Source organism: Microtus oregoni, unplaced genomic scaffold (genome assembly GCF_018167655.1).
Source record: "Microtus oregoni isolate MIOR12 unplaced genomic scaffold, Mior012 000036F_ref0000092, whole genome shotgun sequence".
In the NCBI taxonomy this organism is placed as follows: Eukaryota; Metazoa; Chordata; class Mammalia; order Rodentia; family Cricetidae; genus Microtus; species Microtus oregoni.
Window position 1 is genome coordinate 26,450,572 of NW_024543095.1, and position 18,061 is coordinate 26,468,632.

Below are 18,061 nucleotides of genomic sequence, written 5' to 3' on the forward strand. Positions count from 1 at the left end.
TCAGAGTCTAAACTTGGCTCCTTCCCAGTCCCTACCTTTGCAGTGACAACTGGACTCAATGAGCTCTCTGGTAGTTGTCTGCTTTGGGGGGCAGCTTTGGAGTTTACATCCCCAAGGCATTTTACAGTGTGTCCCACCAACCACTTGAAACTACCCACTCTAAGTTCCATGCACGAGCCTGACCTGGTTCTTCAGGTCCCTTCAGGGGCTCTTAGGTTCCTTAGCGTCCTTTGCCCCAACCATCTTAGTAAGATGGTCAGATTAAGAGTTCTGTACTTGGGAGACAGTTGTGTAGCTTGGTCTGTCTATCTGAGGGACCCCTTACAGTAGGATCAGGATCTATTCCTGGGATATGAGCTAACTTGTTGGAGCCCATTCCATATGGTGGGATGCCATGCTCAGTCTTAATGCGGGGGTGGAGGGAGGCTTGGTCCTCCCTCAACTTAATGGGCCAGGTTTTGTTAACTCCCCACGGGAGCCCTTACCATTTGGCAGGAGTGGATGAGGATTAGACTGGGAGCAGGGGAGGTGAGGAAGGGTGGGAGGAGGGCTGGGAGGGAGAACTGTGATTGGAATGTAAAATGAAATTAAAATTTAATTAATTGATAGAATTATAGAACAAGTGCCATGTATCAACTTAAAAATATTCTAGACACACAGAAAATTTTACAACCATGTATATTTTATAGTTCTAGGCCAAATTTCTGAAGATGTATTCTCTATAGAAACTGCTTACATCACTTTATAACAGAAACTACAGAGGCAAAACTACATTATTTCTTTAAGATACTGTTTGTTTCAAGTGAGCCTAATAAACAATTCCTACTGTAAATGAAAGATGCCTTTTAAAACCATGGTCAGAATCTTTATTGATTTATTATGGGATAATCCATAACAATGGGCTATGTAGACTAGAACATGGCAAAAATGTAATAGGCTTGAATTCTAAAGAAATCAACTAACTTTAAATATGAAAAGTGAGTTTGGGGTGGCACACGCCTTTAATCCCAGCACTCGGAAGGCAGAGGCAGGCGGATTTCTGTGAGTTTGAGACCAGCCTGGTCTACAGAGCTAGTAACAGGACAGGCTCCAAAGCCACAGCGAAACCCTGTCTCGAAAAAAAAAAAAAAGAAAAGAAAAGTGAGTTTGGGTCCTACTATTAACTACAATGAATCTCTCCTACCATAAAAGAGTAGATACCATCCAAGAGTGCTTCTACAATGTTCTTATGAAACATCACTCCAAGGGGAAAAAAAATACATCTAACATTAGCTGTCATTAGTTATATCAAGGCCATTAAACACAGCTGACTATAGGGAGTTAATGCGATGAATGTGTCTTCTGTTCCTAAGGTACAATGGAGGTGAGACTGTGTTCCTTTGGTGATGCCTTTACAAAGGAAGCCCATTATAGAGGTTAGCTTCTTCGCCACAAAGTCACAAATGAGCCGTCTCATCTATTTTCTGGACTAACAAAAAGGGAAGACTGAGAAAAAAAAAAAAAACCTGCTATTTCTCGCTATGCTCAAAGCTGTGGCTTCAGTTGTCACCGAGTCTAATCACAACATGGCGAGATGAAAATAAACATCGCTTGAGCTGCCTTATGTTTACCTCCTTGGCTTGGCCACCTTCAAAGGCATCGGCAGGAGGAACTTGAGCAAGGGTTTCAGAATAGATGTATGAGGTGTTTCTATTTAGAATGACTAAGCACTGTGATAATATAAATAAGTTCCAAAGTCATTCATTAAACAGAAACAAAAATAGGTACCAGCACCATATTTAAAATTCCAAGCATTAATTTTTCTAGATCACCAAGGGGGAATGTGCTAGAATCATAGGAAATCATCCACATATGACCAACTATGACATATAAACACACAGATTCTGTGGGTTGGTGAAGGCGTAAGTCACAAACAATGCCACACCAGTTTGGAATTATGATTAATAGGGTGGTATTTATTTAAAGAGGAAAAAACTTACAGATAACCGTACCAGACAACAGCCCTCTGCACCATCAGGAAGGAGTCTAGTCGCCGGAAACGGAGCAGGAAGCAAAGAGAGCGAGAATGGAAGTAGCCGCTTTTTTAAAGGGAGAGAGACCAAGCCCCAATGGGCTGGTATCTCAGCGGCTATAGGCTGGAGGAGTGGAAGGACCTCCCGCAACAGGTTGGGTTCAACTACACATTCTAATAGTTTGAGGGTGTAGGGGCTAAAAGGCGTCATTCACCATCACACAGATATTTCAAGGGCTTACATCTCTTCTAGGAAGTCCCTGGATAATCCCTACGAAACAACAGCTAGAACAAAACAAACATTTTTATGGGTATGCACATACAAGGACACATCGGTCTCTTGAACAAGTCATTGACGTGGAATGTTAAGTTATGGCTGTCTTTTGCAATCTGAAATAGCCAGTCTCAGAAATGTTCTTTTCTGACTCAGGACGTGAGAACCTGAGCCATGGCAGAGGCACACTTGCCTCGCCATCACCTCCCACCATCTGCAAAGCTCTGAGGAGCACATTACAGAATTATTGTAATTACACTGCCATTTCTGACAGCTGGATGGAACTTTTACAGCGAGAGGCACGATGACTGAAAGAACATTACTGAAGAATATGGGGAAGCTAGCAACAGGGTTTTTATCCATGGCATAAAGGATAAAAAAAAAAAAAGCAGGGTAGAAGATAATTTAAAAGTTTTTTTTTAAGCCCACTAAGAGAAATTATGAAAGAGCATGCTGCAATCACTAAATGTGGGTTCTCTATTAAGCAAGTAAAGGATGGATGAAAGACTACAACATCATTTGCGTCTACATTAATTATAAGTACTCTGTTGACACCTCAGCTGATGCCCAGTCAGAGGACTGTGAGGAACCAGCTGGGCATAGTTGGTTATGAACATTCATGGCCAACTGGTCTCACTCCGGCTTAGTCAGAAAGCCTCGTTTTTACTCAAGGTGCAACTCTTACTCTGTGAAGAGTGAAATCTTGCCTGAAAGGAGATCTAACTCTGGTGACTGGGACATGGGGAACCACAGAACCACAGGCCACCTAAGTCCCACTGCAGGCAGACTCCCAGTGTAAAGCCTGAGCTCCCGGGGTTTCACCGAGGGGCCACAGCTGCAAGACTAGGAATATGGAAGACCAGAGTAGATGCAGGAAGGACCAGGGGTCCTGACATCACAGGCCATGGCCACTTTTGGAAATCAAATCTCACTCGTAGACTTTGGAACCAAGAGTGTTCCTGTAAATTAAAGCTGGCTCTTCTTTAAACTACACACAATGAGGTGGCAATAAGGATCTTTCCAAATACCAAGATTGGTTCAGAGGATTGCTTTGAAATTAATTAGAGACATGGACATTTGAGAAGGAGCTGTGTGTTTTGTTTTCTTTTTTCCCCCCTCAGTAACTAGGTTGAAAATGGAAAGTTGTTTTGATTTTTCAGAACACTTTATGTGAGGCCGTGGGGACTCATACAGGTCTGTGAACTGAAAGGCTGGGAACAGTGACAACCCCCCGGCAGCAAGCACAGCCAGCACCCACATCAGCTTTTCAAGAAGAGACAGCAGACCACTTGAAGAAAGAATAACTTTGCAGTGAGATGAGCATCTTCTGTAATGCCAGAATGTGAGAAGCACTCAATTAAAAATGATAAAAGTGGCAGTGTCCCCAAAAGATCTAAGTGTGAGCCATACTGAAAGAGCTCCCAGGGAGGACGGCTAGACTTAGAGCAAGAAAATAAGTAGCACTGGAATGTATCGAATGAATCAAATGATGACAGGAAATAAGAAACATTTTCTCTCTAGAACAACTGTTTAAGAAAGCATACAGCACTTCCTGTTTATCCTCAGTACTTCTGACAACAGATGTGTCAAACTTTTCTTCACAGCAAAAACCCTCCACCTCCAAGTCTGATGACTGTGGTGTGCTCGCCAGTTCAATACAATCCTGACTCTAAACTCTGGTGTTAGTGTGGGTCCACATGGAAAGGACTCAGTCCCACAAGAGTGACCTTCTCTTACCTCCAAAGACAATTGTAAATATTAACTTTCAACATTTCTGATCACCCACCTATCAGGTCAGCAGCTCCTACAACCTCCTCTTAGGTTTAGCAGTTGACTAAAACAGGTCCCTGAATCCTGGGAGGCATGTGACTGATGGCTATTTGTTACAAAGGATACACCGAAAGACCAACCAGATGAAAGAGATGCCTAGAACAAGGCACCAACGTACAGAGTGTAGGGCCTCTGTGTTGGGTATACCACCCTAAGGACTGTTTTCTATATCCATAAATCTCAGACTCCATCATCTAGCGCTTTTGGAAAAATCTCACTATGTAGGCATCATTGATTAAATTACTGTCATTGGTAACTCTACTGGGTGTCCAGCCCTAGTCTTCCCTCTCGAGGGAATACAGTGAGTGACAGTTCTATTGAACTGGGGTCCATCTCATCAAGGCTCTGGACCCTGAGTCACTTAACCAGCCTAATCTCAGGCATAGACAGAAAGGACTTCTTGTCAAAAAATGATGAAACTAAAAATCAAAATTCCAAGCAATTTAGAGGGCCAGTGCACATTTTTCTTACTATTACACCTTTCTTTGACCTTTGAAAGGGGATAAATGTAGTGAACTACTTTCAGAGAATAAAGCTGTATTCTAAGGAAAAGGGAGAAGGAGAACCAGTATTTAATTGTGAACAAACCTGGAAAACCAAGTGACAACTGATAGAATGTGCCATGTGATGCCATTCACTTCTAAATCCAAGAAGGACATTTTTTTCCTTATCCAGCATTGTCTCTTTTACCAGCGAAACTTATTTTTAACTGGTTAAGAACATCAATGTAATAGAGGCATGGTAGCACACGACAATGATCTCAGCATTATAATCACAGGCAGAGGAAGACTGCAAATTTGAGGTCAACCTTGTCTACATACCGAATTACAGACAAGTGGGGACGATGTAGCAAGACCCTGCCACCAAACAAAACTAAACACAATAAAGTTAAACACATCAATGGAGGAACACGATATTTAAATACATGTACATATCATATAATGTTTAAATTGGTTTAAACACATCTATCTTCTCAAACACTTATCTTTTAGTGAAAAAACTTAGAAGCCTTTCTGTGTATATAGTGTAATAGTGCTATACAGAGTCATGGTTCCATGAGTAGCATAAGAAATTCTCACTCCAATCTAATAGTAATTTAGCACTCATGAATCAAACTTTCCCTACCTGATCCCCTCAGAGAAAATTATCAGACGAAGCCTTACTAGGGGACATTCTACGGGCACCTGGTCAATACTTCTCAAAACAGACAAAGTCATGAAAAATGAGGAATGACAGAAACTGTCATGTACTAGATAACACTAGAGAATAATCAATGACCATTCTGGGGCATTTACATCTCCAAACTAGTCTATTAAAATTGTATAAGAAAAATATAATATACTACCCTGAACTGGATCTTGAACAGAAAGAGGGCATTACTGGAGGGGAAAAACATGGAGTCCATACATAGACTATTTATGTAACAGAAATGTGTCAATATGTGTTTCTCAGTGCTGACAAATACGGCACAAGCCGTGCCAGTACAGGACTGTAATAATGGGATAAAGTCTATTCTCTATCTGATGCTTTTCTGTGCATCTAGAATTATTCTGATAATTTTTAATTTCTTAAAAAATATAATTCCATATATTATTTGCTCTTTTTGTGGCTGTTTTTCTATCAAACTGAAAATAAAACAGAGATTTGATGCTCAAATTTTCCTCTCTAGGAAGCTGTTTTTCTATCAAACTGAAAATAATAATAAAAAAGATTTGGTACTCAAATTTCCCTCACTGATGACTCTTCTGATGGCTTTAGAAAATCTAACTCTAAGAATAAGTAAATTTATGACACTTTCTATTAAGATAAAATCTGTTCTCTGGCAATAATTAGACTTTATTCCATTACAGAACCCAACATTTAACAATAGAGTGGCTACCACTATTTAAAAATAAACAGATAATTGTTAGAACTGCAAATATGGGCTCTAGGTTTGTCTGTTTTCCATTTTTGTAATAATAAATTTTGCCATCCAAACATTGCCCTTTTGATCACCCTGTCCTAAAGCTAGGCATCTTAAATGTCTAAGAAAGCCTCTGTGATACCAAGCATAGCAATCCAGACCTCTAAGATGAACCACAATATGATCAGCATTAAAATATTATGAATGCAACTGGACCTTTGTTGTACAATGAACTGCCTCTCTCCTTTGTTATGATTTCTTTCATTCATACTGTACATTGTTTAATAAACTTGGTCTTATAAAGGTAATTCCTTATTAGGGAAGGAGGAATGTTATAATTATATTATAATCATAAAAATGGGTTACTTATACTCCTTTATTAAAACAAAAACATGGAAAAGGTAATTCAATTACCTAAAGTTATAAAACAAGTCAGAGAAGAATGGGATGCAACTTTTTTCCATGTCCGGAGAGAAGTAATTGAAGCCCCACAGAAGATGTTTCCTATCGTAAAATACCCATTAGGTTGAACCGACTGCATTATTTTCCTTTCTTACTGTTTCTAATCTGTTGGATAGTGTTAATTAATTTAATTAAGAGGCAGACTGTGAGCCTGGAAATGCCCTACATAGCTTCAGTTTGGACAATTTCTAAAAATAAAGTTAGATTCTTCAGGCGGCAAATTATAAAAGTTTCCAACGTCCCTATAAACAAACCACGCTTCTTCCACCACCCTGGAAGTTGTGACTTATGAAAATTCAATTTCCTCCAAAACAATACTCATGAGCAACAGTTATGTTCAGAGAGGTAATGTGCTAGCTGACAAAATCTGTCAGTGTCAGAGTCCACTTCCAAAAAAGTTTTAAAAAAGAAAAGCCAAATGTATAAATGGTGTCTTTTCAAGGGAGCTATTTCTGTTTTATTTATGGACTATGTTGTCAGTGTCTGATTACTCAGAAATGTTCTACATTGCAATAAGCCAAACAGATAACAAAGAGCTAAACCATGTCAGAAACTGTTATAGGGAACCAAAGTTTATGCTCTATACATGCATAATTGTAACAGAATAGGAACCAGGTGTTTCACCCAAAACTGACTCCGGAAATTGGTGCATATTTAGCTTAATTTGGATAACCTAAATATACATGATCTTATTCATTAGTAGTTCTCGATAGTTGAAGGGTTGTTAAAGACTTGTTTGAGTTTCAAGTGGTAATATGAACAATCCTGACTTTACTGGATACAAAAATATTTTTAAAAACTGTATGCAGAAAATCCCTGCAACACTGGCCCTTTGTCTTAGGGAGGAAAACAGAAAAAGATGTATAAAATCTGGCAATTTTGCCAGATTGTAAAAAGGTCTGAAGAGAGAAGGAATGGGAGATGCTTTGAAAACTCAATGTTCATTTTGCTTGCCTCATACAATGTAAAGTCAAAAGGAACTCTCGATAGTTTTAAATTTTTATGTCATCACAGCCTATGTTCAAATACAGTAACTGCTATGTCCAGCCTTGAAAAGAGCTGTGATCTGATCCAGCACTGTGCCTGGGTCCTGCTCATCCACAGTGTCTTATGTGCATGACTGCGTGCTAGAAGCCCTTCAACACCAATCTGAACACAGAAGTAAAGCATGCTGGGAGCGACCAAGGAACCCTTTCTACAGATAATGCCTCCTTTTTTCTGCTGTATAATTTTCATCATTTTCTACAAGTTTAAGTGTGAAGTTATTTTCATGAGTTTCTAAGTAATCTGTAATTTGAGTTATGATTGTTTTTTTAACCAAAAGCTCATATGAAAAGAGCATGTGATAGATGTTACAGTTTTCTAACCTTTGCTAAAAAAGTAAAACAATAATTATAACATGAATAGTGTGATTTTTACCTCTGAGTTGACTTTCAGAGATTGGCCTATACTGAAATGATTCCATATTGCCAAATCCTTGGATTACCATAGGCTCAGCTATGGAATGTGGATAAATTCTGATTCTCAATATGCTAGAAGTTTGAGCAGTACACAAAAATTCTGACATTTTACCACATCTTAATGACTGTTTTTCCTAACTATTCTGATTTTCTATTATATCAAAATCCCTTTAGAAATATATAAACTAGCAGGTTGATAAAATTAAGATTTTAGAATTAAAGTCTATTAGAATTTATTAAATTTAAGACTTAATTTTACGGATTAGATCTGCTTGCCTATCAGGTACAATAGTCACTGTGGTTGTACCAATCTGGATTTTATATTACTAAAAATTCAGATCTCTAGTTACACAGTCCAATTGCAAGTGCTCAGCACCTACCATACTGACCAAATCACATGATGCTACCATGCTGACCAAATCACATGATGCTACCATACTGACCAAATCACATGATGCCTTTTCTCTAGCCCAGCTAGAAGTCTGCGCACTGACACGCTGCTATAAACTCACAGTTTGTTTGCAGCAGAGTCAAAACTAAAATTCAGGTCACAATTTCTATCTTTATCTGCCCTGGACTAAGCCACTGTCTGTGAGAACTAATGAGGAATCTGAGCACAGAAAACATCAGGCTAAGTCACATATGAGTTCATCTAATTTTCATGCAAAATCAATCATGAACTTGACTGCCAAGGACATCTAATAAATTCCAAAAATGATAAGAGGAAGAAGTCCCCAAACATTTAAAATTAGGAAGAAAGCTTTTCTAAAAGAAAGCAAAGCCCATTAAAAATCATCCAGAAAGTAACAAAACTGGGAAATGTACATCAAGGCTTATGGAATATAATTAGTCACGCTCAGGAAAGCAGGGGAAACTGAAATGAACTTATAATTTATAATTAAAAGCACGGTAGATAAAGAAAACATTCAGCTTTCAAATCTAGAGCTAGTGCCACAGAAGGAAAGGGAATTAACCAAAGGAAAGAACAAAATTACCAAGTCAGATGTTTCCTAGTTGGAAAAGGCAGAAGATTTACACACTCTGAAGAAAAATCAGAGTATAATGATAAGTATAAAAACAATTTTACAAATTTAATTAGAAGACATACAGTGAAAAACTAAATGAGAATAAATAACAAATACAATTGTTTTTGAGAAAACTAAATTATACAAGAATACCATGCACTGTTATAAAACTGAAAAATCCAAAAGAAGTGGATGATTTCTGAAATATGCTTTAACAAAAATATTCCACAAGGTATTAAAATATAAGGTCATCAAACATAAAAGTACCTTATCTATCTTGAAAATTTGACTATTGAAAGAGTAAAAATAATTTAACATCGATCAACTTAAATTATATTATCAAATCAATGGTGAAACGGCATGATCAGAAGATTAAAATGCAGGATAAAACTCATTTGCCTGCAATTTTTAAATTCTCAAGCAAGAGGACTAGACATAAACTTTTAAAATCTTATGAAAGGTATTTACTTTTAAAGTTAGGAACAAGAAAAGGATGTCCACTCTCTCCACATCCTTGAAATCTTAGCTAGACCAATAAGACAACTGAAGGAGAACAAGGAGATACAAACAGAAGAGAAAAGGCATAGTGTTCTTATTGGCAGATTATATGATTTTATATATGAAACTCTCTAAAAATGCCCACAAACAGCTAATAAACACTTTCAGCAAAGTAGTAGGGTACAAAATTAACACACACACAAAAATTACCTATATACAACTGACAAAAGGATTGACAAAGAACTCAGGGAAACAGGCACAAAAGTTTCATACATATACATATGTATGTTCTGGAATAATTCTAACCAAGCAAATGGAAAACTTGTATAACAAAAACTTTAAGACAGAGGAAAAATAAACTGACTAAGACACCTGAGGGTAGAGACTGGTAGGATTAATTTTGTGAAAACATTTATCCTACCAAAAAGAATCTACAGACTCAATGCACAAAATTAAAAAATCAATAATTAACTTCACAAAGAAAAACACACACAAAAAAAAAAACAAAAAAGAACAGCTTAGAAAATCCTGAATAATAAAGTACCTGCTAGAGGTATCGCCATCCCAGATTTTAGTTGTATTACATAGACATAGTAATAAAAATAACATGGTATTAACATAAAAAACAGACATGCTGATCAATGGAATCAAACTGAAGACCTAGATATATGCCCACACAGTTATGGACACTTAATGTTTGACAAAGTCAAAAGTACACTTTGGAGAAAAGATAGCATTTTCAACATATGGTGCTGGTCAAACTGGATAAGTACACATAGAAGAATTGATCACACTGTACAAAAGTCAGCTTCAAATAGATAACCTCAATGTAAGACTAGCCACACTAAACCTAACAGAAAAGAAAATGGGGACTAGGTTTGAAATCTGACACGGGGAAGGACTTTCTAAACAAAACACTGATAAGACTAACAATTAATAAATGGGACTTCATGAAGCTAAAAAGGCCTCTATACAGCAAAGGACACTAGCATTCTTTGAGCAAACTATCAGCCTGTAGAATGGAAAAAATTTTTCAGTTATATATCTGATAAATGGTTAGTAACTAGAATACATAAACTAAAAGAAAAATCCTGAAAAATCAAGAAAAGAAATAACCCAATTAAAACTTGGGTTTAGAACTAAACCAAGAGGTCTCAAAAAATGAAACACAAATACCTGAGAAATACTTTTTAAAATGTTCAACATGCTTAGCCATCACAGAAATGCAAATCAAAACTACTGGATGAGAAAGGTAATCATGAACATCACCCAGCTACAAACCCTGTAACCTACAACATCAACCTGTCTGAAAGATATACCAGAGCAATAGTGGTACAGATGTTAGGGAAGTAACCAGCCACTTTTAGATGGGATGTAAGGCCTACACCATGTGATCGAATCCACATATGGCCCTGAAAAGTGGCCAGGAGCCTGAGATTAGTTAGGTCATGGGCCCTTAAGGAAAACCTATTACTATTATTCTGCTAAAGGAACAGAGCTCCTAATACATACCTAAAAATCAGAGCAGCACTCAACCATCACCACCAAAGCTTATTCCTATATTAGAGAGTAGTACACAGAGACCCACAATAAACACTATGGAGTGAGAAACTTTGGAGCACTCAGTCCTAAATAGAACGTCTTTACCAAACTCCTCTCCTCGAGGCTCAGGTAACTGCACAGAAGAGGATGTAGAGAAATTGAAGGTGCTGGGTGTAGTAGATGAGATCAAAGAAACAACATCTTCCAGGCACAAGAGAACTGGTACACATATGAACTCAAAGAGACTATGACAGCATCCACAAGATCTGCAGGCTGCAGGAGCTGCATCCAATTAGCCAATGACATCTCAGGGTGACCCGTCCTATAGGTGTGGTTTCCCCTGAGTACATGACCAGATAAAACTGAGAAAGGCTTCACATGCTTGCTCTCTTGGTGTGGTCGGAGCTGGAGCAAGTGGTGAAGAAGCAGCATATGGTTGGTGCTCTTGACCCTTGGGTAGAACCACTGGAGGAAGGCAGCTAGCTGGATCAGCAGAAGTGTCTGCTTGTTTCTGTATTCGTGAGTTTGTCTTTTCATTGCATCTCTTAATGAATTGGTAAATAAACTCTTGTGGGTTCTCACAGAGTAGAGGAAATGAGCACAAAGTTCTACTGCTAACCTAGAAGCTATTTACAGTTGATAAGCTGCTGGGAAAGGGAAAACCAGTTTTTGCCAATGGAGGAATACTGGGTATATCAATCACACTCAGGGCAGGCTCCATGCCCAAAAGGAGTTGTCCAACGTAAAACGGACTTCACTTTTTGTGCACTTTTTCTTCTGTTTTTTGGGATGCTATTTTCTCCATCACACGTTAGAAATAAAGAGTACGGTCTAGAAAGGTTAAGTAACTTCAGATATAGAGAGATGCTTCCCAATATACTTAAAAGCCGTGGGTTCTGTGTATACGGAAGACACACTGAGTCCTTCCTCCCTTAATGCTAAGTGCATCAGCACCAGAATGAGCTCAAGTAATCGAATAGGTAAGAACTAGTTTTCAAACATGGGTTCAGCCACTTCATGGCTCTACATTTATGTTATTCTGTTGTTCTGTAACTGCACATTAAAGAATGAATTTCTTAATTCCTTATTGGCAGGTGGGATTAGAGAATTGTGCTCTATAAACAAATCCCTACGTGAAAAAAAAAATCTGGAAGAAATACGGATATTTTATAGCTATGTGTCTCCGTGTATAAATACCACTTCATCTAAACTTAAAGTGTTGATCAAGATGATCTCTAAGCCAAAAGAATAAAGTCAAAAAGTGACAATTTTGCCAAGTGGAAATGTCAAATTCAGTGATTTAATAAAATTTAGTGTTCGGCAATGATTAGCCTGCAGCTGCAGGGTCACACTGCCATCAACCCCGTGGTTCCCTTCCCTGCTAAGTCTTCTCAGCAGCACTATTAGCTGTCATATTACTAATAATGGGTGCCTAAGGAGGTCTCATCTATCATTTCTAATGTTCCTTCTCCTTTTAAGTGGGCTGTTTAACGATAAGGGGCTGCTGCAGTCATGGGAATGCATCATTAGCCAAACATATTATTGCAAACATCACATCCATCGCTCAGTTTCTCTACATAAAAAGAAGGGGGAAGTGAGTGAACGTGAGAGAGAGAGATGGAGGGAGGCAGAGGAACAGAATTCCCTCCATGCAAGGAGTTTGCCCTCTCACACCAGAAAAGACACAAAGTACTTGATCAAATTCTTAAAAGTACTTCTAGAAGGGCTTTAACCCAAATCACATTGAATGTAGGTAAGAAACATTTTTTTCAACATACTATTTTCCAGACACACGCAGATAAAATAATGTTCATATAAGCAAGCATAGTCTCCAAGTAAAGAGCTATAGTACGTAACTTAAAGGTCTGGCGTGATGACTTGATGGATAAAGTACTGATCATACAAATGTCAGGATCAGAGTTCAAAGGGTGGTGGCCTGTCTCTAATCCCAGCCCTGGTGAGACAGAGATGGGATACCCAAGGCATACTGGCTAGCTAGACCAGTAGGAACAGCAGCCTCTAATTTCAGCAAGAAACCCTGCCTCAGAAAGTAGAGGATGATCAAGGAAGAAATCCACCATCAGCCTGCGCCACTACAATCACACACTATGTTGTGTGTGCTCTTGTACGTTTTGCAAACATCAAGTTGCTAATTGGCACAGAGAGTGCATATATATATATATATATATATATATATGTGTGTGTGTGTGTGTGTTCAAAGTGAATTTAGGCCTATGCTTCTCAAATGCACAAAGACTGAAAAACAGGAGGGGAAAACTATATCAAAATGCCCATTTTTCCTCTTCCTTAATTCGTTTGTATTTCCACGGGCACCACAGGGCCTGTCTCCAGTACCACTCACGCTAGGCAGCCCTGCTCTGTGGGTAGCTATTTTATGCTTTCAACAACAGCTCTCCTAGATGATCATCCACATCTGTGTCCCTTCATAAGTCAATAATCTACGCCAGCTGTTTTCCAAAAATAACCATTAGGAAGGCACCAGAGCAGACCCAAGTGTAGATTCCATCAGCTGCACATCTTTCCATGTTTTCTTAGCTCATCTGGGGTTTCACCATCACTATGCTGGTCAGGGACTAGGAAGGAGTGAGCTATTGTTGTCAACGTTTCCGTTTTCAGCGACTCAGAGCAGAAGTGTTAAAAATCTGTGTGCACGCGAGCAGCGCTGAATACTAAGAAGGTATTAAAGGATGAGACAAATAGCATCCACACCATCTTCTTGTCTTACGGCCTCAGCATTTATTATATTCTGACACAGTTATGATTGATGTGGACGCCTTGGTACTGAGAGCTCAAGACTTATATAGCCAATGAAAGATTATTGCACTTAGTGGAAAGATAAAGCCAATGAAAAATGATGTAATAAAGCTCAACTTTCCAGCTTCTTGACTGTCATATTTTGTAATAAAAACGTATCTAAACTGTATAAATCAGCATAAATGTTTGAGACAAGCAGAAAGAGATTGCTTACTGAAAGTACACAGAAAGGGCAGAATACATCTACTCTAAGACCAACAAAAGCAAGAAGTGCATCTAAAAGCATTTCAAGCTTGGCCCTTGAATATAAACCTAGGTTAAGCAGGTTCTACTGGTTCCCGCGGCGATATCTTGTTCAATCAGTTCTGTTGTAGGCACATCGCTCTTTAATACCATGTGGCACAGCATTAATGAAGATGGAAATAAGAGCCTCATTCATGGAGAGCATTCATGCTTTCTAGACTCGCCATCACTTACTCATAATGAAAACATGTGTTCCAGCTTGTATCATTTGTAAGGGATAGATCTGAAGCTCAGACTGATTTCCAAACTAAACGCTTTGGTCTTTACTACCATGTCACAGAAGAAAACAACATGCACTGTGCATCGCATGCGAAGAAGTCAAGGAGTGGTTGTCAGCTTCCAAAACAAAAACACAAAACACAAAAGTCAACAACCACAGATGCTGCTGCCGCCTTCCATTACCAAACATGTGGAACCAGACCAAGGAACACTTTCCACGCTCAGTTTCTCAGATCACCACATGTCATTTCATGATGATCCAGAGTTCCCCATCAACATCCCAACAGGTCCTCTCTTTTGGAACTCATGAGCTCCAAATCTATATGAAGAAAAGTATGAAGCAATGCACACTGATGTTTTAATCACTCACAGCAAGTTTAGGGAGACAACAATATGGCCCACATTGGCAAGTTCTTTAAAATGGGAATCTATCATGTATAGCTTGCAGTAAAAGAAAAGAAACAAAAACAAAAAAAACAAAAAGCCCTCTAGTCCCATTGCATGCTAAAGTATAAAGGATAACGGAAACAAAAACAGATCACACATGTCTGAACTCTGTTTACAGATGCCCAAGCCCTCCTAAGGCAAGCTCCTGCTCAACAGGCTCCACCCAGAAGAGCTATACCAACTTCCAACCTTTCAGGCTGCAGTGTGGATAAGCAAAGGAACAGCAAGGCTCACTGCTCCTCCTTCCTGGAACAGAGGCTGTTACTCCTTCCCTCTCAGGACTCCAACTTCTCTGCTAGGATCGTTTCCTTAGCCTGTCAGAATAAGAGCCCATTTGCTTTCATGTCCTGAGTCAAGCTCTGTGAAATTTACCCAGTATTTCTTTTTCCTTTAGATAGGCCTAGAAAGCAGCTACCATTACGTCATTCCTATTTTACAGAAGAACAAAGGCAGAAAACCGATCAAGTTACACTGCTCCAATGTGACAACTAGGATCTATCTCTCCACAGGTTTTTTGTTGTTGTTTGTTTGTTTTTATGGGTTTTTTTTTTGTCCTTAACTACTAAATCAGGAGAACCAGACTCTAGTCTCAAACTTCCAATTTTTTTGGATCAAAATGAAAATGCTTTAATGCAAAAATCTTAAGTGGTATGCTCAGGGTCATATCTCGACTATTGATATTGTCAGTATAAAACCCAACACTTGCTTTTGTAAGTGCCTTCTCCTACCCCACATTGCCTTTTCATAAAATGTGAAGGTAGACACACATTCTGATTTCCTACATGAATACATACCGTTACTTGTTGATGCGAATCACTGGATGGTAGACGGGACATCCTCCATGATTACTTCTGGGCCTCCAAAAGCTGCCATCACTATCCCTACACCTGACTTAAAATAACTGATCTTTTCACAATCGAAAAACGCTATAACCCCAAATCTGCTAAGAATTCTTACTACAGGTGGATCCACAGTATTTTCCCCTACATTTTAATGACAAATGGTGATAATTATTTAATGTGCTTATTTACAAATTTCCAACACTAGAATCACTCAGGTTGCTTTAAGCCACCCCCGTTCCAGGGCTATGTCACCAATAAATTAAATTTAAAAGATTGGCTGGAGGCAAAATTAACCTCAATTCTTTGAAGATTATTTTTATTTTTACTTATGTGCATGTCTGTGTTCGTGTATGCCACATGTGTGCATGGACCATGGAGGCCAGAAGAGGGTGTCAGATCCCCTGTAGTAAAAACTATAGGTGCTAGAAACCAAACCTAGGTCCTTTGGAAGAGCAGCAAGTGCTCTTAACCATGAAGCCATCTCTCCAGCCCAAGCCTCAATATTTCTTAACCTTTGAGATGATGCATTAAATTGGAAAACCAGAGCTTTAATTATTATTAAACTTTAGTGTTGGGGGTAGCGGTAGCTCAACAAGGTTAACCTAACACCAACCATAATTTCTACCAGAGCTTTCAATTATGTAAATTCACCATGTTCAAATTTTTCTTTGAAATACAACTAAGAGATATCAAAATAAACTATCATAGAACACCAATGTTAGTTACTTAACAGGACACCTTTTAGCTGGTACTACAGAGAAACACAGAAATACACATCCTTACCTTACACACACATACACACACACACACACACACACACACACACACACACACAGCCGAGCAAGCAGCCACGGTGAGCTTATACCCAGAGGGATATGTCCACTGCTGTCCCCTAACGTAATCAATCTCACAGTAACAGCCTTATCATGGGCCAAAACCAAAGGAAAGAAATCCTGTAAGCCTTTTTCCAAAACTAATCCTGAGATTTCCTCTTGAAAGTTTGCATCATTAAATGAAAACCAACCAGCTGCCTTTATAAGCCTATTTAACTACCACAGACTTTGAATCCACAGACTTTGAATTCCCTAACAGAAGACAACATGATTAAGGAGTCACACAACTAATCAAGAAAGGCTTTTTAATCACTGTACATAAGAAAAATAGAATTAACATATAATCAACAAAATTGTTCCTTGTTCTTTCTAGTTATAAATCTTATTTGTAATAGGTGTTTGTCAGTTCTTATATTCATGAGATTATAACCAACCTAGTTTCTCAATCTTCTAACTCTTGTTTCTCTAAGGAAAAAGCCTTCCATGACATTTCTGGTCACTAGTCCCAAAGACATAGAAAACACTGAGCACTTCTTAGGGCTGCTAAACTAAATTTGGGCTAAGTATGGCAGTTCATATCCATAGTCCCAGCACTTACGAGGCTAGAGCCATGCTATGGATTCAGAGACAGCCTGGGCTAAGAGTAAAATTGTATCTTAAAAAAGAAATCAGGGGCCGGGCGGTAGTGGCGCACACCTTTAATCCCAGCACTCGGGAGGCAGAGGCAGGCGGATCTCTGTGAGTTCGAGACCAGCCTGGTCTACAAGTGCTAGTTCCAGGACAGGCTCCAAAACCACAGAGAAACCCTGTCTCAAAAAACAAACAAAAAAAAAAAGAAAAAAAGAAAAGAAAATCAGGGGCTGTAGAGATGGCTCGGTGGTTAAGAGCACTGGTTGCTCTTCCAGAGGACCAAGGTTCAATTCCCAGCACCCGCATGGCAGTTCGCTGCTGTCTGTAACTCCAGTTCCAGGAGATCTGACACCTTCATACCAATGCATATAAAATAAAGGTTTTTTTTAAATCAATTCTACCAAGAAGAGAATATATTTATTCATTTCTAATAATTATATTGTACTTTCATAGCAATTTGAGGGGTTTTCTTAGTGTTTCAAAAGCATTCTAAGACAATATAATTCAGAAGAAGGAAAAATGTCTACTTACAGGTATCATCCAGTTGGCCAGGTCACCGTATTTAGAAACCTGCATGGCTCCTAACATTGTGAGATTGACATGTCCCCTGGGAAAGAAAGAAAGAAGTATAAAGCAAACCTCACATGCTTTATGTCCCCTTTGCTTGAAAGCATCAGCAATTAAAATAATCTTAAACTCCAAAATGCATCTATTTTCCCACTCCCTGCAATTGATTTCTAAATAGATCAGCGCCAAGCTGGTGCAAAGAAGTACCATTAAGAGTTCTTTTTTAAAAATTATAGCTTATATTGTCTCCAAACACAAACTAAACACAGGTGTGCACAGTGAAGTTCGTTTCCTCCAGTGAGGGAGAATGTGACTTATTTTGAAGACAAACTGTAGCTGGAAAGTGAGCCCACAGTTTGAAGGAAATGTTGGGAATACCTTATAATGTTATTCCAGTCAAGCTGGCACAAAGAGGCAGACTCCATGTAGGGGGTCTTTTC

The 18,061-nt window shown here is 38.7% G+C and overlaps 1 protein-coding gene across 1 annotated transcript in view; it reads right to left on the bottom strand.

The window, feature by feature from the left end:
* The window catches only part of Oxct1 (3-oxoacid CoA-transferase 1), a 116,506-nt gene that overhangs the window by 28,311 nt on the left and 70,134 nt on the right, over positions 1 to 18,061 (bottom strand). Inside the window, exon 13 of the mRNA XM_041631158.1 lies at positions 17,586 to 17,661. Within this exon, the coding sequence (XP_041487092.1) occupies positions 17,586 to 17,661 (76 nt within the window). The remainder of the gene's footprint in view (positions 1 to 17,585; positions 17,662 to 18,061) is intronic.